Below are 24,886 nucleotides of genomic sequence, written 5' to 3' on the forward strand. Positions count from 1 at the left end.
CGATCATATTAACATTTTATGGTGCTTTCAACACAACCGGGTACTCGGAAAAAACGAGGTCAAATTATGACGTCAGTGGTCCTCAGGTCAGAGCTCTAGAAAGATGCCCTAGTTCCCGACTTGGAATTCAGGGTATAATGACTGTTCCAAACGATTTTCCCAGATGGAACTCGTTTTTCCCAAGCTGTCTTGAACACACTGAAATCTTAAAGTCAGAGATTTCCGAGTTCCCAGTTGTTTTGAACGCGGTATTATTGTCTTCCTCTGACGTCATGAGCATCAGGATTAAAACTGAATGTTTGTAAATGTGAAATATTATGTTTATTTGACTCTGATGATAAAGAAATAGAAAATATTCCTATAAAGGACTGTGTTAAATATTTAGGAATACATACATTTACATTTAAGTCATTTAGCAGACGCTCTTATCCAGAGCGACTTACAAATTGGTGCATTCACCTTATGACATCCAGTGGAGCAGCCACTTTACAATAGTGCATCTAAATCTTTTAAGGGGGGTGAGAAGGATTACTTTATCCTATCCTAGGTATACATCTGTCAAAAAAACACAGACAACATTTGAATTTCTCTCCTAAAATTAAGAAAACCAAAAATATATTCAATAATTGGCTACAAAGAGATCTTTCTATACTTGGGAGAGTACTTTTGTCCAAGGCAGAGGGACTGCCTCGTTTTGTGTACCCCTCATTATCGTTATGTATAAATCCTGCTACTTGTAAAGAGATGAATAAGACCTTTCTTGACTTCATCTGGAAAAATAAGTCTCACAAACTAAAAAAGTCAGTCCTTTCTAACAAAAGAGCTGAAGGCGGTCTAGAAGTGTTGGATTTTGTTGACATAAATAACACTTTCACAATAAACTGGTTGAAAAGATGTTTGATCAATACTGATTCAATATGGTATTTTATTCCAAATAATGTATTTAATAAATTGGGAGGTCTTCAATTTTTACTGAAGTGTAATTATATTCCTTATAGATTACCTGCTAAATTGGCTAGGTTTCACCAACAAGCTTTAATGGCCTGGAAAATATATTTCCTGCACAATTTTTCCCCACATAAAGCTCTTTTGTGGAATAATTCAGACATAACTGTAAGGAATAAGTCATTGTTCTACCCCAGCTGGCATAAGAGGAATATTGACTTTGTTCTTGATGTTTTCGACAACAAGGGTAATATTCTCACATATGAACTATTTATAACATTGAAAGAGTTTCCAATACCTTTCAGAGAGTTTATTTCTATGGTCAAAGACATTCCCAGTGATCTAATCTTAGCTTTGGTAATGATCACAAAGTTTATCCAGAAATCTTGTTGTAATAAATATATAAGACAAATTCTTCATTCACAAAACCAACTCACACAGAGAGGAAAGTTTTTCTGGAACAGGCTTATTCTTGACATTGTCTAGAAAAATGCATGGTTAAGGCCTTACAAATATTGTATACCAAACAAAGTTAAGTTGAGATATATGCATGTAATTCTATGATATCCAAATTTGTAGCAATTGATGATATCTGCGTTTTCTGTGAAAAGGAAGGTGAGAATCTGTCTCACTTGTTCTTTGAATGTAAATTTGTGTCAGAATTTTGGGAAAACCTTGCAAAATACTTCTTTACCATTATGAACACTACCTATGTTTTTACATTTACATTTAAGTCATTTAGCAGACGCTCTTATCCAGAGCGACTTACATGAAAGATATATTATGTTACTTTTGCAATGATAACAAGACCACTGAAATGATTGTGATTTTATTAATTCTTGTTGCCAAATACGTCATGTCATACACAAACAAAAATTCTATGCCAAAATTACACATGTTTTTGATTGAATTCAACTATTTTATTAAAACATTAACCCTAGTGAACAATAACAAGAATAACATTTTCCTAAATCATTACAATAAGATTTTTTTCAGTGTGATTACAATTGCACTAGAATTGTTTATTTTTTAAAACATTTTTGTTTGTGTCACGTTCTGACCTTAGTTCTTTTGTTATGTCTTTGATTTAGGTTGGTCAGGGCGTGAGTTGGGTGGGTTGTCTATGTTCGGTTTTTCTATGTTGTGTTTTGCGTTTGGCCTGGTATGGTTCTCAATCAGAGGCAAGTGTCGTTAGTTGTCTCTGATTGAGAATCATACTTAGGTAGCCTTTTCCCACCTGTGTTTCGTGGGTGATTGTTTTCTGTCTTTGTGTATGTCACCAGACAGGACTGTTTCGTTTCTTGTCATTTGCTTTGTTATTTTTGTTTTAGTGTTCTGTGTTTAATAAATTCATCATGAACACGTACCACGTGCGCATTGGTCCGATCTCTCCTACTCCTCCTCAGAAGAGGAGGAAGACAAGCGTTAGTTTGTTTCAGTATTTTCTCATTAATACCTGCATTCTGTTTTGTATGATGTAAGAATGTAAATTGTTGATCTGTGTTTTGAATTTTAAAAATAAAATACTGTACGGTCTTGATACTGCTGGCCATTTAGTGCTAGTGCGCATGTGTAGTAATCCTAGTAAGAAAAGTGGCAGCAATCATGAAACCATAGTTTCTAAACCCAGAGGCACAACATAGCGAGACTTCCGGGAAGGCTTGCAAAGCAGACCAATCAGATCAGGCTAGAGTTTGGGAAGTCAATGAGAGAAGTTGAAAAAGTATTCCTTTTGTTGTTCATTTTCTTGAAATCTAAAGGCACGTACTAGATTTGAGCCATTGTCTTAAGTAATTGAACATGTTATTACTCCAACCTCGTGAAAGTGATATACTGACACGTTTTCATTTGCCAAAAACGTTATATTGAAGGAATGCGTTTGACTATTTAAAAAAATTATGTTTTACCTTTATTTAACTAGGCAAGTCAGTTAAGAACAAATTCTTATTTACAATGACGGGCTACACCAGTCAAACCCTAACCAGGAAGCTGGGCCAATTGTGCACCGCCCTATGGGAGTAAAAGGCACGCAGATGTCTAATTTTATGCGAGACTACCTTTACAGGCTGACTACACCGCTCGCGTCGCGTGCGCATGCGTTGCAAAATACATTTTGAAATCTATATTATTCAAATATTGCACCCACACTGCTCGCGCGCACCAACGAGTGTCTGCGTTGCCACGGGCTAAAATAGAAGTCAGTTCTATTTCTGACGCAGATCGCACTGCAAGTCCTGCCTCTCCCATCTCCTCATTGGTTTATAGAAGCAGGTACACACATGCCGTCTCCTCATTGGTTATACCCACGTGGGTGACTGAAAGACGAACGAGGTCGGTGGCGGTAATGCATCTAATTTATGATAGTTGCCAATCGCAATATAAAGTCAAGAGAAGAAAATGCCTAGAAGGAGGAGAGATGACTAGAAACGATTCGGTTGACCGTTTTATGTGTGGATTAATTGTCGGAGTAGAGGATTTTGTTATTTCAGGTAAAATAACAACTCAATGTTTATATCCCAGGACAAACTAGCTAGCAACAGTAAGCTAGCTAAATAGGACAAATTAGCTAGCAAGTGCAAGCTAGCTAAATTGCCATAAATGTTTAATGCTTTTCAACCTGTTCCCAAATTAATGTAATTGGTTCAGAGTTTGTTTTGATATTTTAACCTACGTGTCGTGATCGCGTTTGGTGTGGGGGGACAAAATAAATTTATGCACGATGGCGCACACACGCAACCGGTTTGGGTTCCGTGTTAGACCAAATTACGTGTTTCCGCGCATGAGTTTAGCTAGCCAACGCCGCCATGACGTCAACTGCAAGCGTGATCGGGGATTTCTATTGGAAAAGCAGTTTCTGCCTATTTTCATACTGTACTCTATTTGACGAAATGGCCAATTTATGCTTGATCTGAAAATGAGGTCGGAGACGCTGTATAGATTGTGTGACGCAATTCCGAAGCCTCTGGAGACACACAGAGGCCAAGTTGAGTTCAGTACCACATCGCCATGTGCCTCTAAAAATGTGTACCAATGATGAGGGCCCCCAATTGGTTGACGGTAGGCGCGGGCGGGAGCTCCTGTATAAACACAAACTCACTTCCTTGACAACTTCCTTCAGAACTGCTCTGCAATGCTCAGAGAAGCACAAGAAGTATGAATGCCCTGACATCTGCAGAGGCCATATCACAGTAAATGCTGCAAGGCCAATGCAGAAGTTGGATTGACTGTGCAGCCTTTAAGGTGAGAAGGTTACATTAAAAAGCCAATTTATGCTTGATCTGCAAATGTGGTCAGAGGCTCGTATGGAGGGTGTGATGCAACTGCAGAGCCTCCAGAGGCATGCAGAGGCCAAACCAAGCTCCGTACTGCATCGATGTGCGTCTCTCAAATTTTGTAACAATGCGGAAGGCTCCGTGTAGCTCCGCATTGACATGAGAATTCTGTTCATTGACTACAGCTCAGCGTTCAATACCATAGTGCCCTCAAAGCTCGTCGCTAAGCTAAGGACCCTGGGACTAAACACCTCCCTCTACAACTGGATCCTGGACTTCCTGACACACCACCCCCAGGTGGTAAGGGTAGGCAACAACACATATGCCACGCTGATCCTCAACACGGGGACCCTCAGGGGTGCATGCATGCTTAGTCCCCCCATGACTGCGTGGCCAAGCACGACTCCAACACCATCATTATCTTTGCCGAAGACACAACGGTGGTAGGCCTGATCACCGACAACGATGAGACAGCCTATAGGGAGTAGGTCAGCGACCTGGCATTGTGGTGCCAGGACAACAACCTCTCCCTCAACGTGCTCAAGACAAAGGAGATGTTCGTGGACTACAGGAAAATAAGTGCAGAGCACACCCCTATTCACATTGACGGCGCTGTTGTGGAGCAGGTTGAGAGCTTCAATTTCCTTGGTGTCCACATCACCAACAAACTGGTCCAAACACCCCAAGACAGTCATGAAGAGGGCACAACAACGCCTATTCCCCCTGAGGAGACTGAAAAGATTTGGCATGGTTCCTCAGATCCTCAAAAAGTTCTGCACCATCGAGAGCATCCTGACTTGTTGCATTACCGCCTGGTATGGCAACTGCTCAGCCTCCAACCGCAAGGCGCTACAGAGGGTAGTGGGTACGGCCCAGTACATCACTTGGGACAGCTTCCTGCCTTCCAGGACCTCTATACCAGGCGGTGTCAGAGGAAGGACCTAAAAATGGCCAAAGACTCCAGCCACCCTAGTCATAGACTGTTCTCTCTACCACCGCACAGCAGGTGGTACCGGAGCTCCAAATCTAGGTGCAAAAGGCTTCTTAACAGCTTCTACCCCCTAGCCATGAGACTGCTGAACAGCTAATCAAATGACTACCCGGAATATTTGCATTGACTCCCCCCACACTTTTTTTTACACTGCTGCTCCTCGCTGTTTATTATCAATGCATAGTCACTTTACCCCTACCTACATGTACATATTGCCTCAATTACCTCAACTAAACTGTACCTCTGCACATTTACTCAGTACCGATACCTACTATATATAGCCTCGTTATTGTTATTTTATTGTTGCTCTTTTATTTTTTACTGTAGTTTACTTTAGTATTTAGTAGATATTTTTCTTAACTCTTATTTTTCTTAACTGCGTTGTTGGTTAAGGCTTGTAATAAGTATTTCACGGTATGGTCTACACCTGATGTGTTCGGCGCATATGACATGCAATTTGATTTGATTTGATTGGTTGATGGTAGGTGGGGGTGGTAGGTCCTTTATAAACAGAAACTCACTTCCTTGACAACTTCCTCCACAACAGCTCTGCTCTGCTCTGTCAAAAGCAAGAAGTTGGAATGCCCTGACTTCTGCAGAGGCCATATCACAATAAATGCTGTAGGGCTACTGCAAACATTGGACTGACCATACAGAGCCTTTTAGGTGGTGGAGACCAACCAGAAACTGAAGGGGAAGCGAGACACCCCACTCCATTTTTTTCTGGTTACATTACAGTCAATGAATTAAGCAGACCAGACCCCGCTGCTATTGCATTGGTGTCTATGAGAGAATCTCCCTGTTAAGGAGACCAGAACTGACCTTTTTTAAATGGTAATCGGCCTGAGTGAACTATCTTCATTTATTTACCATCTTTGGACAAACTACAGCACTGCTCAAATCCCTACCATTTCGCCAATGCAGGCCGTGGGCACGTTCCACAGCTAATAAGCCGAGGCGATGCAACAACCAATGGTTGCGTGCCACGTCATCGACTGAAAAATTGCTGTAACGTGGTTAGCTGATACTTAAAATACCTATCCAGGCAAAGATCTGTCAGGTGTCAGCAAGGTCTAAGAAAAGGAACGCACCTGGTGACTCTACTTCAGTCAGAGGCGTAATTTTTTGGGGGCGCTGGGACACTTTCTTCAGCTATGAACCCAGCATTAACCGGCACAGTTCGCCCATTGGTTGTTGCATGACGTCGCTTCACCTGAGCAGAGGGAGTGCCCCTAGCCTCGCAAGCCGCCTGAGCTCACTGAACTTACATTGATATCAGTGTAGCTCTAACAGAGATAGGGTGCGTTCCTCTGTCCAGGCATTGCTGGCGCATGCCAGATCTTACAACACCTGGATAGGTATTTTAAGTATCAGCTAGCCACATCATGTTATATGCTGTGTTTGTGTGCTAGTCAGAACTAGGAAACTCGTAAATGTCCGACTTGCAACCAGTTAGCAAGTCTGACATTTCAGAGTTTCCTAGTTCCGACTTGCATGTGAACACGGCAATAGTAATATGTCAGTCGATAACGTGGCACGCAACCATTGGTTGATGTATGCAACGTCTGAGCAGGGGAACCTGACCATACTCTATATAATGGATGAGATAGTCCACCCTAACAATGGGAGACGTTGTTGCAAAGGCGGAAAAGGCAGGTGGGAGGAGGTGAGACAGGTGGGAACCGGTGGGAACATTCTAGCCAATGAGAGGCCAGATATGCGTGTGAATCAACAACTGCGATATAAAATAGTTTTTCTTGAAAAAACAAAAAAATAGTTGCCGAGATGCCACGTGCGTCTAACCTGGGTACCAGTCTCTTAAACTAATCAACTCTCCTTTACTCCATGTCATGTGCCAAAGCAATAACAAGGAGTGGAATGTTAGCTTAAGAGACTGGTACTCAGACTAACATGCATCCACTTATATCAGTATATTTGTAACAACCTAAACATTACGAAACTTCTGTTTCGATCAAATAACCCTCACTCAGCAAATTAGCAATACAAATTTCAGTTGACCAAATCCGGCACTCTCTCATAGACCTCCGAGCCCACTTGTTCTGTGTAGACAGATTTTGACGGAAGTGGAGCCTCTCACTTTGCCTCTTCCTCTCTGGCGGTAATCAGTCTGCTAATTACGAGGCTACTGAGCTCCCTCTATGCCTGAATAGGGTGATTGAGTCAGTATACTTAGCCTAGTTTCAGGATTGAGAGCCCTCACCATCCCCACTCTTGAGATAAGGTTAATTAGTTCATAGGTTAAACCCCCACAGTTTAAATCACAAGTAATCTGAAATGGATAGTCACTGAGGTTGGACTGGACAGTGACATGTACAGGCTCTGAATAAAACCACAATACAATGTCAGAACATTTTTTATTAAGAGTACAAATTAAAAGTATCAATTAGATACAGGCATCAACAAGGTTATACAATAAATATACATTCCTTTTGTATTTTGAAATTCTATAATTTTAAAAGAAGGCTCTGTCTATTGTACTATACAGTTCATAAAGGCAGGGCATACAAGGAGTGAGTATGCCAAAATTGAGCAAAATAGATGCAAAACAGAGATAGCATAATGTACACTGATGTGACAAAATATTATGAACAACTGCTCTTTCCATGACAGACTGACCAGGTTAATCCAGGTGAAAGCTATGATCCCTTATTGATTTCACTTGTTAAATCCACTTCAATTGGTGTAGATGAAGGGGAGGAGACAGGTTAAAGAAGGATTTTTAAACCTTGAGACAATTGAGACAGGGATTGTGTATGTGTGCCATTCAGGGGCTGAATGGGCAAGATAAAATATTTAAGTGCCTTTGAATGGGGTATGGTAGTAGGTGCCAGGCTCACCGGTTTGTGTCGAGAACTGCTACGCTGCTGGGTATTTCACACACAACAGTTTCCCGTGTGTATCAAGAATGGTCCACCACCCAAAGGACATCCAGCCAACTTGACATAACTGTGGGAAGCAATGGAGTCAACATGGCCCAGCATCCCTGTCGAACGCTTCGTGGGGCCGAGGTGTGCAACTCAATATTAAGAAGGAGTTCTTAATATTTTGTACACTCAGTGTATAATCAATTGGTGGGACATATTGTCCTCCAGAGGGCAGTAATTGTACTGTAATAGATGGTAGTCAAATTAACATCTTCAATGTTGTGATGTGATGCAATGTGCTTTGGAATGAATTGTGTGGTCACCTTGACCACAGTGGTATCCTTCCAATTAATATTTTAATATTACAATCATACCTTTAATGAACAGATTTACCAGTCAGTAGTAGCCTATGACATGTTGGCCTACTGTGGATTTACCAATCTAATGTAACATCTTGAGAAAACAACACAGGAGACAATTCTAATCAAATGTAGGACATCTGTCTAATCCACAATTGATTATTTCAGACATCTTTTGTGCCTGTTTGCAGGTAAGAGAAATAGCCTTTCCTCAAACTAACTCTAGGTGGCAACAGTTAGTCAGGGGCAGTTTATCAATTGTATCTGGAACTCACCCCAAATTTGGTTTGCGAGAGATCTGTTCTTAATGGGTTCGATGTATAGGTTAGTAAATGTAAGTCGCTTTGGATAAGAGCGTCTGTTAAATGAAAAAATATGTCAATGTTAATCCCAGCATTGCTACATCAAGAGTAATACAGTGACTGAAGATTTTTTCAGCAATACGTTTTAAAAAAGTGACAAAGAGCACCCCAAACGGTCAATATTGAGGTACTCTTTAAACAATATTCAAAATAGCCCACTCTGGACTGTTGCACCAAAAGCAGTCAGATGCCTTTGACTCCCTCTTTTTGATAAGAGGACATAGTTAAAGGGTAAGTTGTTGTACATGTATTTACTCTCAGATTAAACTATTTTAAGAACATTGTCTGGCACAAGTGCAGTGTACATCATAGATGTTTGTTAATGCTACATTTATGTTCTGGTTAACACTGACAAAATATTTTCAGGAAGTGCATTGTTATTTTTTCAGTCTACTATTAATATTTTTCCTGTATCAGAATAGGTACAGATATAAAAGAACCCCAATGAAAACAGAATATGTGCAAAGAGAACCGTCTGTAACTATAGAGAAAGTGTTCTCCCATTATATTACTGTAAAAAGGCAATGAAAATACAGATATAAGACATTACAATTAATATAAGTATAATGCCCATCAACCACCACAGATAGGCTATTACATACAGAATGTATTCATTGGCGTGACATAATCATAAAAAGATGTTAACAACTCCTGTAGTTGATCATCTTTTATGATCAGGTGCAAAGCTTGTATCATGCGGGTGATGAGATTCTGTGGTTATTTTCTCTGTCAGTGTTAAGTTAAGCAATGCATGCGGTCTTATTTCAAAACATGTCCTTTAGGGGAAACTGGAAATGGTGTCTAGCAGTCTTTAAAAATTCATGATATTGATCTTACTGACTGAAATCCCCTCCAACAACTGTTGGTTAAATAAGTCAACATCTGCTTCCAAAGAGAGCTACAGTTGTACCACAGTTGTACCACTGGTTAGACACCTTTATCCAGCTGAGTTATACCAGAAAGAAACCCAATTATCCATGAAGAACTTGGGAATCAATTACCAATATTCCATTAGGTAAAATCATTTTCTAGTCTTGTAACTTGACCAAACGAATACCTTAGACCTTAAATGGCAGCTCAGCACCTTCCAATGTTAGTGTGCTATCGACCTCTGTTGCTGTTTCTCTGTTTATTATATGACAGCACATGACAGTGGTATGGTAGCATATCCATTTACAAACTAAGTAAAGCCCAGGGAAGTTTAGTTTCTGTAGTGGTGGTTTTCAATACTTTCCAATATAATCAAGGAAGCAAGACACCTTTTTACAGAAATGTAAATTTCATGAAAAATTCAGTAATAGATCAATTTCTTGATCATGTTAAAACAACACAAGAGGCCTAAGGCTCTATTAAAAGTTGAATACATATCTATTTCTACCCTTTTGAGTGTTTCCAACAAAGACAATATACAGAATAGAATAAAATATGCAACATTGTTTTTCATCTTAAAATTGGTTAATGTATCATAATCCTGGAAATTGAGTTAAGATTCCGCGATCAACCCCTGGCATGGTGATATTAAACATAATCAAGTATACAGTCTAGTTGAGACCAAAACAGGATTTCAGATGCAATACCAACATAGATTGATGCCAATGGGGCATATTTGTCTGTACTCTGCAACAATAAACACCCGAAAGATGTCAGTAGCTTATGAGTCAGATGAGATCAAGACATGCAGTTGTCTGTTATTTTCCCATTCGCTTCATTTGATCAGCTGTTGTCCAACTGACAAATGGCACCTGTTGATTTGGTCGAGGCTGGAGGAATTCTGCACTTTAAAAACGAATATTGAAGACACAAGGTAAACATCCTTGGAGTATAGATTTGTATAGGATATACTGTATCTCCACACTACTGTCCATGCTGCTCCAACCGTGTTTTGGTCAGAGAGGGTTTTAAAGGGTTGTGATAAATTATGACATTATTGGTAAAAATTGATGAAACAATTAACTATATTTAGGTTTGGCAATCAATAGAAAATATATTTATTTCATCAGTTCCCTGCCCATGTCTTAGAGGATGAAATAAACAGAAGACTTGATAGAAAACAAATATTACCTAAAAACAAGTTGTAAATGGTATCCGATTTCAGCATTCAAACAGTTATTTTCCTCTTAAAGCATAAAAGTCTTGTAACACACCACATGTCTTTGGAGTCAGAAGGAGCCATTGGGACTCTCCTGACTCCCGCTGCTCTCTGGTGGTTGAGTCATTTTGAGATGTGCCAGTTGGTTGAGCTGGTGCTTGTTGCAGACTGGGATCTTGTTAGCCTGCAGGCTCATGGTGTAGCGTGAATACCAGTCCCGCTGGAACGCAGCCCTCACCTGTTCCACCAATGTTGAATTCCTCTCCTTCAGCCCCTCTGCCTGACTGATCACCATGCCTGCTCCAGCGTTGAACATAAACTCATTCCCCACCCAGTCAAAGTTCCCTATGGGACAACAGACACCCGCCAAAGCATTAATCAGAAATATAGATTAAAAAGTACTAGCCAAAGAGTCAATCCACCTCACAAGCAAACTAATCAACCCACCAACCAGTGACAGGCCAATAATTGAATAAACAAATCAATCATTCGTTCATTCGAAAAATACATATTAGTCATCTGAAACTCAGGGAAGTAAACTCGCCTATGTACACAGCACTGTCTGTCACTATGAATCTGTTATGGTTGATTCCCTGTAGCGTGCCATCTCTCTGCTCCCTGGTGCTGAAGAACTTCTGCACAAAACACACAGAAGGACTGGCTTAACAGTAGTGATGAATATGTTTTACACGATATACAGCACATAAGGTTTGCAGGTACAGTAGAGATTATAATATAGGTATGACGTGCCTGAAAACAAAGGTATGATGAGTGATGTTATACAGTTTGTATCCAGTTAATGAGGATGTAGGTGTGTGGTGTCCAATAATGTATTGTAGGTGCACACTCACAGCCTCCAGTGAACAGTTAGGGAGCTCCATACACAAGGTCTTCAGGGACCACACAAAGTTAAAGGTCAGGGGGTGTGTCTGCTCCCAGCAGCTTACTAACAGACGCACTTTGATGTTTCTCAGGATCAAGGCCTCCCGAAGCATCCCATCTATACTTGACCAGTATCTGTCCAGGTAACAAAGAGTTACAAACACTTATCTGTTTGGTAATGACTGGTAATTATACACACAGTTACACAGCTTTATCCTATCAGTTTCATTTTATCAGTTATCATTGTGTTGTATAAATGGGCATGTGATACAATGCTAACAATAAGATTATCAGGTGCTGTCAGTGTTACAGATTGCTCACCTGTGAGAATTCCTGTTAGTGAGAGGCAGGTAGTCTGTAATGGATATGTAGATGAACTTCTTGGCCTTTTGGATCACATAGGATATGGCGTCGAGGTCTCTGGTCCTGTCTTTAGGGCAGAAGACATCTGGAGAGCTCTGCCACAAGATGATAACAGACACTTAAAATCAGTGGAGAGTAGAGAACTGAGGTCCTCATGTCAATGCCAGGGCTATATACTGTGGATGCAATCAATCATTGTCATTGTCGTCATCATCATCAATCACCACACCTCTTGGAGCATATCTTTGTCACAGCCTCTCTAAGAGTAAAATTATGATTTCTAAAGAGGTCATTAGTATTCGAACAGCAGCGTTACCTTCTCTCTTACTGGTATCTCCCTAGAACTGATCCTGTCTCTATGTTATTTCTTTCTTGATATGTCTCACCCCCCTCTCTGTGTGTAAGCAGAATGTATGTGTGATGAGAACTATGACAGATCACGGTTCACATGGATTGTTATCAACAGCGCCAATGATTGACGCTTCCTCTGCATTTCAGAAATGTTAATCGACATGAAGGGATGGGCAAGCCTGATTTATAGCGAGCCAACCACATGTTTTCTGTTGGAAGCAATGCCATCTTTCATCCAGTCAGCATACATAAAACATGAACTGATGAGTTATAGCGGAGTTGTAGAAGAAATTGCTTTTAACCGTCACCTCTCTTGAAAGTTATTACAACTGTGGGAGGACGTTGAAAATATTTACATCATATCAGGACTAATAAAAAGGTTGGAGCCAAGAAAAGTATTCGCTAGGCAAATTAGTATCCATAAATATTGGCAATTTCTTATTGCTAGCAAGAAAAAACCCACAGAATTCCTAATCTCAGAACGGTATTAATTAATTGAATATAAAGATGAGCTTGTCTCTCAGAATGATTAAAAAAACATTGATACATTAGCAACGGCATGAGTTTTTCCCTGACTATGTAACCAGACATGGAAAAACTCAAGGCCCTTGTTATAAGGTCATATCGTAAGGACAAACTCCTAGCCTTAAGTATAAAGCCATGGGTGAGAATGTCACTCACAGAGAGAAAGACCTCAGCCTTGGTGTTGTTGAAGAGAAGTGGGAGGTTTTCATCTTTGTTCCACAGGGCATTCAGCCTCTTGGACCAGATGGACGGTACAAAGTCCTTATACTGCAGCTGCCAGTAGAGGTTGAATAGCCTGTGCAGGTCCAGTGCCAGACAACTACAGTTGTAGATGATGATCCCCAGTTCTTTCATCTAAGAGACAACAAAGCAACAACACAGATGTTGTAAGATGTTAGCACGTGCCCCAAGGAACTTCACCCACACCCAACTTTACCCTTTCTCCACCCATCTCCTCTTCTTCTCCCTTCCCCCTTTCTCCACCCATCTCCTCTTCCTCTCCCTTCCCCCTTTCTCTACCCATCTCCTCTTCTTCTCCCTTCCCCTTTTCTCCACCCATCTCCTCTTCTTCTCCCTTCCCCCTTTCTCCACCCATCTCCTCTTCTTCTCCCTTCCCCCTTTCTCCACCCATCTCCTCTTCTTCTCCCTTCCCCCTTTCTCCACCCATCTCCTCTTCTTCTCCCTTCCCCTTTCTCCACCCATCTCCTCTTCTTCTCCCTTCCCCCTTTCTCCACCCATCTCCTCTTCTTCTCCCTTCCCCCTTTCTCCTTTACTTCCATTCCCACTCTGTCCTCTCCTTCCTCCTACTCCCCACACTTCCATTTACCCTTCTCCCTTGTTCTTGTCTCCCCCCCACAGCTCAGTGCTTCTAGCCCCTTCAGCCCTGACCCCTCCCATCCTCTCCTACCCTCTTCTGGCCCTGGACAAGGCAAATAGTCCTCCAGGCACTTCCAATCACCAGGCCTCTCCTATCCCCTCACAACTGGGTTTTTCAAGTGATGCCCTTTTCAAGCAAGGGTTTATTTCAGAGAAGTGCTAAAGATAGACAGGCTAGGTACAGTGAATGGGGTCACACTTTAATGAACCGTTGTACTTTTCCAGCTTTGAGCAGCACATGAAAGAATGTCCACATTTCCTTTTTGTCCCTACTCAATTAATTCAGTTTTCTGCCAACTATAAGGTTGCATTTGTTTCCTATTCAGTATGCTTGTGCAACCTGAGCCAATTAATGTATGCTGTTCTCCTATGGTAAATAGCAGTGTTTGAATAAATATTTATTGCTGAGTCATGGGACAAATCACCAGAGAAGATGGCTGTACACAGTGGCCTCAACATACCTGTCAAATATCAGAACTAAAAATCAAACAGTGTACACAATTGGTTGGTAAAAGGGTTTAGGTAATCAAGGTATGGAACAAAGTCAAGATGAGGTGTACTCATAGGTGGTCTCATTGAATTGGGTAAAAATGTTACAGAAATATACACAGGTACACTAGGTGAAATAATGTAGTGAATATACTAAGATTACCGTGGACAGTGATCGCCAGTCCATGGTGGCACTGCCGATGTAGATGTGCTTCCTGTCCACCACCCAGAAAGAAGAGTGCAGGAAGCCTTTGGTCAGGGCCGTCATGTTAATGTAGTGCACCTCACCTACACAGGTGGGAAAAGACACAGAAAATGACGGAGATTGAAATCTGTTTGATGTTAGTATTGTGTGTAAGATGGGAGCCATGATGTAACATCCCTCCTCGAGGTAAGTGTCAAGACCATATGAATGCGCTGCAATAAAAGTAATTTCCACTATCAATAGTAATGATATACACATTATTTTCTATAAAAAGTGGCAATATACAGTACAAGTTCAAGTTTGGACACATCTACTGATTCAAGGGTTTTTCTTTATTTGGACTATTTTCTATATTGTAGAATAATAGTTAAGACATCAAAACTATGAAATAACACATTTGAATCATGTAGTAACCAAAAAAGTGTAAAACAAATCAAAATATATTTTATATTTGATATTCTTCAAAATAGTCACCCTTTGCCTTGATAACAGCTTTGCACAGTCTTGTGATTCTCTCAACCAGCTTCACATGGAATGCTTTTCCAACAGTCTTGAAGGAGTTCCCACATATGCTAAGCACGTGTTGAATGCTTTTCCTTCATGCTGCGGTCCAACTCATCCAAAACCATCTCAATTGAGTTGAGGTCGGGTGATTGTGGAGGCCAGGTCATCTGATGCAGCACTCCATCACTCTCCTTCTTGGTCGAAAAGCCTTTACACAGCCTGGAGCATTTATTTGGGCTGCACTTTCTGAGGTTGGTAACTCTAATGAACTTATCCTCTGCAGCAGAGGTAACTCTGGGTCTTCCTTTCCTGTGGCGGGCCTCATGAGAGCAAGTTTCATCATCAGCGCTTGATGGTTTTTGGGACTGCACTTGAATAAACTTGAAAAGTTCTTGACATTTTTCGGATTGACTGACCTTTTAATGTCTTAAAGTAATGATGGATTGTCGTTTCTCTTTCCTTATTTGAGCTGTTCTTGCCATAATATGAACTTGGTATTTTACCAAATAGGGCTATCTTCTGTATACCCCCTACCTTGTCACAGCACAACTGATTGGCTCAAACGAATTAAGAAAATAGTCAAAATAAAGAAAAATCCTGGAATGAGTTGGTTTGTCCAAACTTTTGACTGGTACTGTATATGGAAAGTAAATGTAACTGTAACTCTGTTGATATGGGTTACAACATGACTCACTTAGACGAGAGAGGCTCTTGAGCTCTACAGAGTCGATCATTCCACTAGCTATCTTCAAAATGATTCCCTTCTTCTTCAGCCCCTGCAGTCTTTGCAGCAAAGCCTGACCCTGTAAGCAAGAGCACAATCAATAGCATCACTATAGGTCATCACATTCTGGTGTGTACTGGATGTGTTTTATAAGGGATGTTTAGAAAATTCCTAACATGGTAGGAAAATTACATACGGGCAGTGTCCAATTCTCCAAATCGTCATTCATGGATATACCCCTACACATGAGTATACACATTCAGGGATATACCCCTACACATGAGTATACACATTCAGGGATATAGCCCTACACATGAGTATACACATTCATGGATATACCCCTACACATGAGTATACACATTCAGGGATATAGCCCTACACATGAGTATACACATTCAGGGATATAGCCCTACACATGAGTATACACATTCAGGGATATAGCCCTACACATGAGTATACACATTCAGGGATATAGCCCTACACATGAGTATACACATTCAGGGATATAGCCCTACACATGAGTATACACATTCAGGGATATAGCCCTACACATGAGTATACACATTCAGGGATATAGCCCTACACATGAGTATACACATTCAGGGATATAGCCCTACACATGAGTATACACATTCAGGGATATAGCCCTACACATTAGTATACACATTCAGGGATATACCCCTATACATGAGTATATACATTCAGGTAGCATAAAGCATAGCCATGCTCTGAAATAACATGTTACACTTTCAGGTCCCCTGTCCATTTTTAAACTGGGGTTTAATTCAGTGGAGCACAGGAAACAATTGCTGCAGGCTAAAGCGATTCGTTTTGCAGAGCCTGGAGGCACCTTTTCGGGTCAAACTGCCAAGGCGAGCAATTAGGCATGACACTAATTACACTGAACAAAAAATAAAAACGCAACATGTATGTAAAGTGTTGTTTCATGAGTTAAAATTAAAGATCCCAGAAATGTTCTGTACGCACATAAAGCTTATTTCTCTACAATTTTGTGCACAAATTTGTTAACATCCCGGTTAGTGAGCATTTCTCCTTTGCCCAGATAATCCATTCACCTGACAGGTGTGGCATATCAAGAAGCTGATTAAAATGCTTGATCATTACATAGGTTAACCGTGTGCTGGGGACATTAAAAGGCCACTCTAAAATGTATGTTTCGTCGCAAAACACAATACCACAGGGAGCGTGCAATTGACATGCTGACTGCAGGAATGTCCAGCAGAGCTGTTGACAGAGAATTGAATGTTCATTTCTCTACCATGAACTGCCTCCAAAGTCGTTTCAGAGAATTTGGCAGTAAGTCCAACCGTCCTCACAACTGCAGACCACATGTAACTACGTCAGCCCAGGACCTCCATATCCGGCTTCTACACTTGCGGGATTGTCTGAGACCAGACACCCGGACAGCTGATGAAACTGTGGGTTTGCACAACTGAAGAATTTCAGCACAAACTGTCAGAAACTGCCTCAGGGAAGCTCATGTGTGTGCCCATCGTCCTCACCAGAGTCTTGACTTGACTGCAGTTCGGAGTCGTAACCGACTTCAGTGGGCAAATGCTCACCTTCGATGGCCACTGGCATGCTGGAGAAGAGTGCTCTTCACAGATGAATCTCGGTTTCAACTATACCTGGTAGATGGCAGACAGCGTGTATGGGGTCGTGTGGGCCAGCGGTTTGCTGATGTCAATGTTGTGAACAGAGTGCCCCCATAGTGGCGGTGGGGTTATAGTATGGGCAAACTGAAGCTACAGACAAAAGAACACAATTGCATTTTATCTATGGCAATTTGAATGCATAGAGATACTGTGGCGAGATCCTGAGGCCCATTGTCATGCATCATAATGCATGGCCCCATGTCACAAGGATCTGTACACAATTCCTGGAAGCTGAAAATGTCTCATTTCCTCCATGGCCTGCATACTCACCAGACATGTCACTCATTGAGCCTGTTTGTGATGCTCTGGATCGACATGTACAACAGCGTGTTCCAGTTTCCGCCAATATCCAACAACTTCACACAGCCATTGAAGAGGAGTGGGACAACTTTCCACATGCCAAAATCAACAGTGTGATCAACTCTATGCAAAGGAGATTTGTTGCGCTGCATGAGGCAAATTGTGGTCACACCAGATACTGACTGGATTTCTGATCCACGCTCCTACCTTTTTTTAAAGATATTGGTGACGAACAGATGCATATTCCCAATCATGTAAAATCCATAGATTAGGGCCTAATGAATGTATTTCAATTGACAGATTTCCTTCTATCAGTAAAATCTTTGAAATTGTTGCATGTTGCATTTATATTTTTGTTCAGTTTAACTAAACACCAAGGGGCTGTCCAAAACTCAAGGCTGCCATTTTAGCCAAACCCAAGTGTTAGTTTAACCTCAGTATAAGCAGGGCTGTTTGGATGCTAATGGCTGTCAGCTGTTTTGGAGTCTGCCTGTGTGCCAACACAGTGGATGGGCTCAGCTTTGCCTGCAACCTAGGACTACTAATGGCACATTCTGGCAGAAAGAGGACATACCTAGCCTGCAGTATGTTTATACATACAATGTGTGAGGTATGGATAAGACTGGGCTTAAAGTAACTGCCCAGTGTTTCCAGATTTCTATGAAATAGGGCCTCTACTTATTTACAATATGAGTGATTTTTTTTTCCAAATGTTTTTAATTAAGCATGTTAAAAATCAGCTTTTCTGTGTTGGAATGGTGCTGCGTTCCCCAAACAACAGAATGGTGTGGGCGTATACCGGTCATTATAAATATTCACACGTGTAGACTGCTGATTGACCAGCTCATCCTCCTCTAGACTGCTGATTGGCCAGTTCATCCCCCTCAGGAGGATGACATCATACAACTAGCATTTTTTAAACGGTCTGTTTGAGATAAAAGATTGAGGTGGGGATATTTTTTATTTTTTTCTCTCCAATGTAGGCATTGACCACAAATACAAGTATAGGATGAGTCAACAACATTATTTTGGTATTAGTTAACAGAATATGAAGGTTTTAAAGGGAGATTTTCACTGGCTGATCTTTGAAGCTTATCATAGAAAGCAAGTCAAAGCAGGTGGAATAAGGGGAAAATATGTCATTTTTATTCTAGGTCAACAGTTATGAGCATCTGGTTTTGCAGACAAGAAAAAGACTATTAGTAAAACTGCAACGTAAAGTAAGCATTATGGCTAGGTATGATAACCCACGTACCAGTGAATGGCAAGACAATTGACAATTAGACTATAGTTGCTATATTTTAATGTGAAAATAGGATTTTTTTTCAGGTTTAATAGAGATGAATTACATACATTATGTGCACTAACTAATATCATATGCAAATAAAATGTATGGTTCAACACATTAACTAGATCTCTAACTAAATACAAATATAATAGATAAATATAATACCCACTGCTAGTAGCTCAGTTGGGCATCAGTCCAAAACGATCGTTCAAAACAATATTGTGACGAAACATGCAACCCATGAACAGCAGCAGACCCCAGAGAGGGCACAGGCGCAGGGGCAGGGCAGACACTTTCATTACAGGATTTATGTTTGACCAAATCATGGTTTTAGATGGCCCAAAAATGTGATTTTTTGAGTGAAATTACAATGTAGAATGTGCTCTTTCTACATGTATAGGCACCCTTTCCGTTTTCTATGATCCATGATCTTTGCTGTCTAACTGATGACGGGGTCGAAGTGGGTCTTTTTGCTGGTGACTCGTTTGACTTTGAATGTGCGTTTGCGTGACCTCAGCCAACTGTTCAGCCAAAGGCTCATTATAGATTAGGATAACAGAGAAATTGTGCAAAAATCTTTATTTTTTTACTCAACAGGCCCATGGGCTGCCATGTCACATTTTTCATTGTTTTATTTTTATACTGTTTATATGAACATATTTATTTTCAATTTTGACCAGCTTACCCAAGAAAAAAATGGTTCGGACATCTGGCACTTGCCAGAATTGCCAGATGTCCAATCCACCCCTGCTAATGCCTCACTTGGCCTGGGGGGCTACCTGTTTGGTTGTTGTGCTTACCTGCCTAGAAGATGGTAGGAAGCTTGATTCATTGTCAGAGGAGTTCAGGTTCCATTGTGGTGACACAATCTCCACAGAACGACCAGCCACGGCCAGGTCCAGTAGGCTATGCAGCCCAGCAGAGAGGGTGAGGTGGGCCGTACTATTCTTAGAGAAGGTGACATCTTCTGGAATATTCTCCACAAGCACTACCCTGTGATTGTAAAAGAGTGAAAATCATCCCATGTAATAAAGACAAATGGCTGTTTTTCGGGTTTGTAATGAAAAAGACCTGAAAGCCAGAGAAGTTTCATTAAATAAGCCCCCAAAATGTTCTTTCTAACAGATGTATTTACAGCACTTTGAGCCAATTATGTTCGTCTGTATTAGCCACAGAATCACCTGTAACTTGGGATGTTGTAAAATGAGGTCATATTCATTGACTTTCACCTATGATTACCTCCTGCACTATGTTTTAGATTGAGAACACCTTCCGTCTGGGCATTATCACCGAGATAGATTTTAGGGGTGAGTAGAAGAGTGGCTGAACTGCCTTCTAATAGGAACACGATGGCCGAGCTCATAATGAAATGTAATACATTTTCAAGGGCATCATTCTCCCCATATGCTTTCAAGTAAAGTGAATTTTAGTATCATAAATGTAATGGAAATGAGACATTAATGGCAAAAAAATGTCTATACCCAGCCAGCGAAGTCCGAAGACCAATAGTCAGTCATCAAGCCTGGGTTGAAATAGTACTTGTTTTCTTTGAAATACTTCAAGCAGTAGATTCAGTCTGCTTGGATGGGCAGGGTTTGCAGTTTTGGGATTATTCCATTAGTTCCATTGCACCAGTCAAGCTCAATTAATTACAGTTAAAGTATTTTAAAGAATTTGAACCCAGGTCGTAGTTTTTTCTTTACAACCACCGATACATTTCAGAAACACTTTATGTACTTGTTTCTATTGTGTCTCCAGTCATTTATCCAGGCCTTGGTGAAAAAGGAAACCTGACAACAAACACGCAACACAGTCCTAACCCGACACCGAAGTATCTATTTTAATATGCATAGGCAGCACAATGCACGTCAAACTGTGTGCTATGCCACAAAAACATCATAACTAATTGCTCATAGCAATCTTCCAAGAATGTGCCACATTTTCCAAGAAAGTTCAGTCCAGGTATCTTGCCATTTGGGTGACAGAGAATTGTTCCCTGCTGTCCTTAATGTTTAAAACCCCATTCTAGCCCGGCAGGTAAACATATTGGATTTAATGTGTCAGGCTGAGTACTTTAGACACACTGCATGCTATATCAAGCCTGAATGGCTCCTGCTTTATCTTGCCAGGTCATTGATTCATACCGATCCAATGCTGAGCACACATTCTTCATGCTGGGAATTGGTTCAATATTGGAGGGAAACACAGTAAATCATATAAAGCAGTAATGGGGTGAACGCAGTGAATGGTGAACGCAGACAACAATTCATTTCCTGGCCCTGGTTGATTCAGCAAGCTGATGGAATATTGTCAGTGCTGCAAAACCAAACGGACAGGTGATGAGACAGAAACATTAACTTACTGACTAACCACTTTATTCAGGTCAGGATGTTGGAGAAAGATGAGGAATATGGTAAAATAAGGATAAGCTGTTCAAATGTTCCATAATGAAAGCACTACATATCCCAAAGAGCATGGCAGTCATATACATGTATGTGAAATTAACTTGGATTGATTTAGGTCAGGATCAACAAAGTATTGTAGATTATTCTGCTAGCTTTCAATCTCTAAAACATGTATTGCCAAATGCAATAACATGCAATAAACAAACACTGAAAATAGCATGCATTATCACTCCATGCATTATTTACCATTAGAATTAGAAATACGAAAGGGGCACCCCACCAAATAGGACAGATAGCTCATAATAATCATCTCACAAAAGAACATTTGTTTCTGCACTAAGGCAGTCCATTGATTTATTCACAGTCAGTGCGAATTACCCCACACTCATGTGAAATCCCATGTGCAGCCGTGTGTTATTTGGACTGCAGGTGGAGGATCCATAATTCACGTGCAGTGCATCCGGAAAGTATTCAGACCCATTGACTTTTTCCACATTTTATGTTACGGCCTTATTCTAAAATGGAGACCCCATAGTGACAAACAAAAACTGTTTTTTAGAAATTGTTGCAAATTCATAAAAAATAACAAACTGAAAAACTACATTTACATAAGTATTCAGACCCTTTACTCAGTACTGTGTTGAAGCACCTTTGGCAGCGATTACAGCCTTGAGTCTTCTTAGGTATGACGCTACATGTTTGGCACACCTGTATTTGTTGAGTTGCTGCCACCACTATGCTTCATCGTAGAGATAGTGCCAGGTTTCCACCAGACATGACGCTTGGCATTCAGGCCAAATAGTTCAATCTTGGTTTCATCAGACCAGAGAATCTTGTTTCTCATGGTCAGAGTCCTTTAGGTTCCTTTTGGCAAACAGAAAGTGGGCTGTCATGTGCCTTTTACTGAGGAGTTGCTTCCATCTGGCCACTCTAAAATAAAGGCCTGATTGGTGGAGTGCTGCAGAGATGGTTGTCCTTCTGGAAGGTTCTCCCATCTCCACAGTGGAACTCTGGAGCTCTGTCAGAGTGTCCATCGGGTTCTTGGTCACCTCCTTGAGCAAGGCCCTTCTACCCCGATTGCTTCCATTTAAGAATGATGGAGGTCACTGTGTTCTTGGGGAGGTTGTGTATCGGAGGACGCATGACTTTCAACCTTCGTCTCTCCCGAGCCCGTACGGGAGTTGTAGCGATGAGACAAGATAGTAGCTACTACAACAATTGGACACCACGAAAAAAAATAAAAAAAAAAAAATAAATAAATAAAATAACTTCACCATGCTCAAGGGAATATTCAATGTCTACTTTCTTATTTTTTACCCATCCACCAATAGGTGCCCTTCTTTGCGAGGCATTGGAAAACATCCCCGGTCTTTGTAGTTGAATCTGTGTTTGAAATTCACTGCCCGACTGAGGGACCTCACAGATAATTGTATGTGTGGGGTACAGAGATTAGTCATTCAAAAATCATGTTAAACACTATTATTGCACACAGAGTGAGTCTATACAACGTATTATGTGACTTTTTAAGCACATGTTTACTCCTGAACTTATATACTTGATATAACAAAGGGGTTGACTACTTATTGACTCAAGACATTTCAGCTTTTCATTTTTAATTAATACATTTCAAAATAAAAATAAACATAATTACACTTTGACGTTATGGGGTATTGTGTTTAGGCCAGTTACATTCAATCTCTCAATTTAATCCATTTTTAATTCAGGCTTTAACACAACAAAATGTGGAAAAAGTCAAGGGCTTTGAATACTTTCTGAAGGAACTGCATGATGAATGACTAGATATGCCTATGTTATAAAAGTCATAAAAAGCCATTGTTATTATGCGTTATTGTAAAGCAATTAGAAGTGTCTCTGATATATTGCTGAGAAATAACTCAAATACAGCGATATGGGGATAAATTCCCCAAATAAAAAGTAAGAATATCACAGCCTGGGCCTGACCCTGGGGTTTCGTTGAGTTATAATACTGCTGTGGCTTAGACAATTCATTCATTCACACTCCAGATGCTGGCAGAACTTTGAGACTGTCTGGTTACTGTATAGTACATGACCAAGGTAGAGTGTCTTGGATGTTACCGTCTGAAGGTGTGCCAGACAAAAATAAACAGATCATTAATTTATATGATCGACTGCCTATGAGACTGATTGCACTGGTACTCAGTAGCCAAAATTACACGTTTGACAAACTGTGCTTATGCCCCTTGATTCATTATTCACTATATGACTTGAAAATAATATTTTTGTGGGGACTTACATGTATAATGTCATGTATGAAGTACATAAACATAGTGTAAGGTCAGTGATAAGAATGTTAACCAGGGACACTGCGACTTCAGCGTTAGACTCAATGTTTAATGTCGGAGTGCTACACAATTTATACGTGACAAGATCCCATGTGGCTCAGTTGGTAGAGCATGCCACTTGCAACGCCAGGGTTGTGGGTTTGATTCCCACAGGGGAGCAGTATGCACTCCCCCCCAAAAAATAAATACTGGAAGTCACTCTGGATAAGAGTGTCTGCTAAATGATGCAAATGTAAAAAAAACTAGGCAAGAGTGTGGTTCCTTCTTCCATGGAAGAATTACCCATGAACTTTTGCTCCTCTTCCAAGAGCCAGAATAACATTTCAAAATAAGATTCCCACACATTATGCTGTCACAATAAAGGTCCCACAGTACTCTTACCGTAGGAAAAGAAACGTCCATGTTTCAGAACAGCAATGTAGAAAACTGTAAAATTAGTGAACAATGTAGCTTAATTTCTACAGTCACGTTACAACAGAGAACATAAGTGCTTGTTTTGTCTTTCAGTCTTTTTGTATATTTGTATTTGTGTACTTCACACCAAAGTCTCTGAAATTGTCAGACAATGTAACCAGCCTGTGCCCCGGTAATAGGGACTGCCCAAAGTCCAGTGGGGGACAGCATGACTGTGTGGATCTGCACAGTAGCATTTGACATTGTTCGCTTTTTCATTGTTTGGCCACAGGACAAGCAGTTGAAGATTGTTTACCTTTGTCTCTACAAAGTGTGTGTGCATGGCGTGTACACGATGGTGTTGGAGAGTGGTGTTTCGAAGTCTGCTCTCCTCTGTGGCTTTGCCTGTCATATGTGCTGCAGCTGGGGAAACGCCCGCCATGGCTGTCGTACGGGCTAGGTGATGGCGGTCGTCTTTTTGGGTAGAACTTGTCGACTGGGTATACCTCTTGGTGGCGATGGCTGTAGCTCCTAGTGGAGGCTGTTGAGGGGAGAACGACTCATAAGAATGGCTGGAGCATAGCGAATGGAATGGCATCAAACTATGTATTTGATGTATTTGATACCATTCCACCTATTCTGCTCCAGCCATTACCACGAGCCCGTCCTCCCCAATTA

At 40.9% G+C, this 24,886-nt stretch overlaps 1 protein-coding gene across 2 annotated transcripts in view; it reads right to left on the reverse strand.

Annotated features, from left to right (window-relative positions):
• Positions 1–7,566: 7,566 nt before the first annotated feature.
• LOC115113158 (inactive phospholipase D5-like) overlaps positions 7,567–24,886 on the reverse strand; it is a 98,091-nt gene continuing 80,771 nt past the window's right edge. For both annotated transcript variants that reach the window (XM_029640465.2, XM_029640466.2), the window contains exons 3-10: positions 19,887–20,079; positions 15,793–15,901; positions 14,553–14,677; positions 13,181–13,378; positions 12,107–12,243; positions 11,755–11,920; positions 11,448–11,538; positions 7,567–11,248 (exon numbers count right to left, since the gene is read on the reverse strand). In XM_029640465.2, coding sequence (XP_029496325.1) covers positions 10,974–11,248; positions 11,448–11,538; positions 11,755–11,920; positions 12,107–12,243; positions 13,181–13,378; positions 14,553–14,677; positions 15,793–15,901; positions 19,887–20,079 — 1,294 coding nt within the window. In that variant the 3' untranslated portion in view covers positions 7,567–10,973. The remainder of the gene's footprint in view (positions 11,249–11,447; positions 11,539–11,754; positions 11,921–12,106; positions 12,244–13,180; positions 13,379–14,552; positions 14,678–15,792; positions 15,902–19,886; positions 20,080–24,886) is intronic.

Source organism: Oncorhynchus nerka, linkage group LG28 (genome assembly GCF_034236695.1).
Source record: "Oncorhynchus nerka isolate Pitt River linkage group LG28, Oner_Uvic_2.0, whole genome shotgun sequence".
In the NCBI taxonomy this organism is placed as follows: Eukaryota; Metazoa; Chordata; class Actinopteri; order Salmoniformes; family Salmonidae; genus Oncorhynchus; species Oncorhynchus nerka.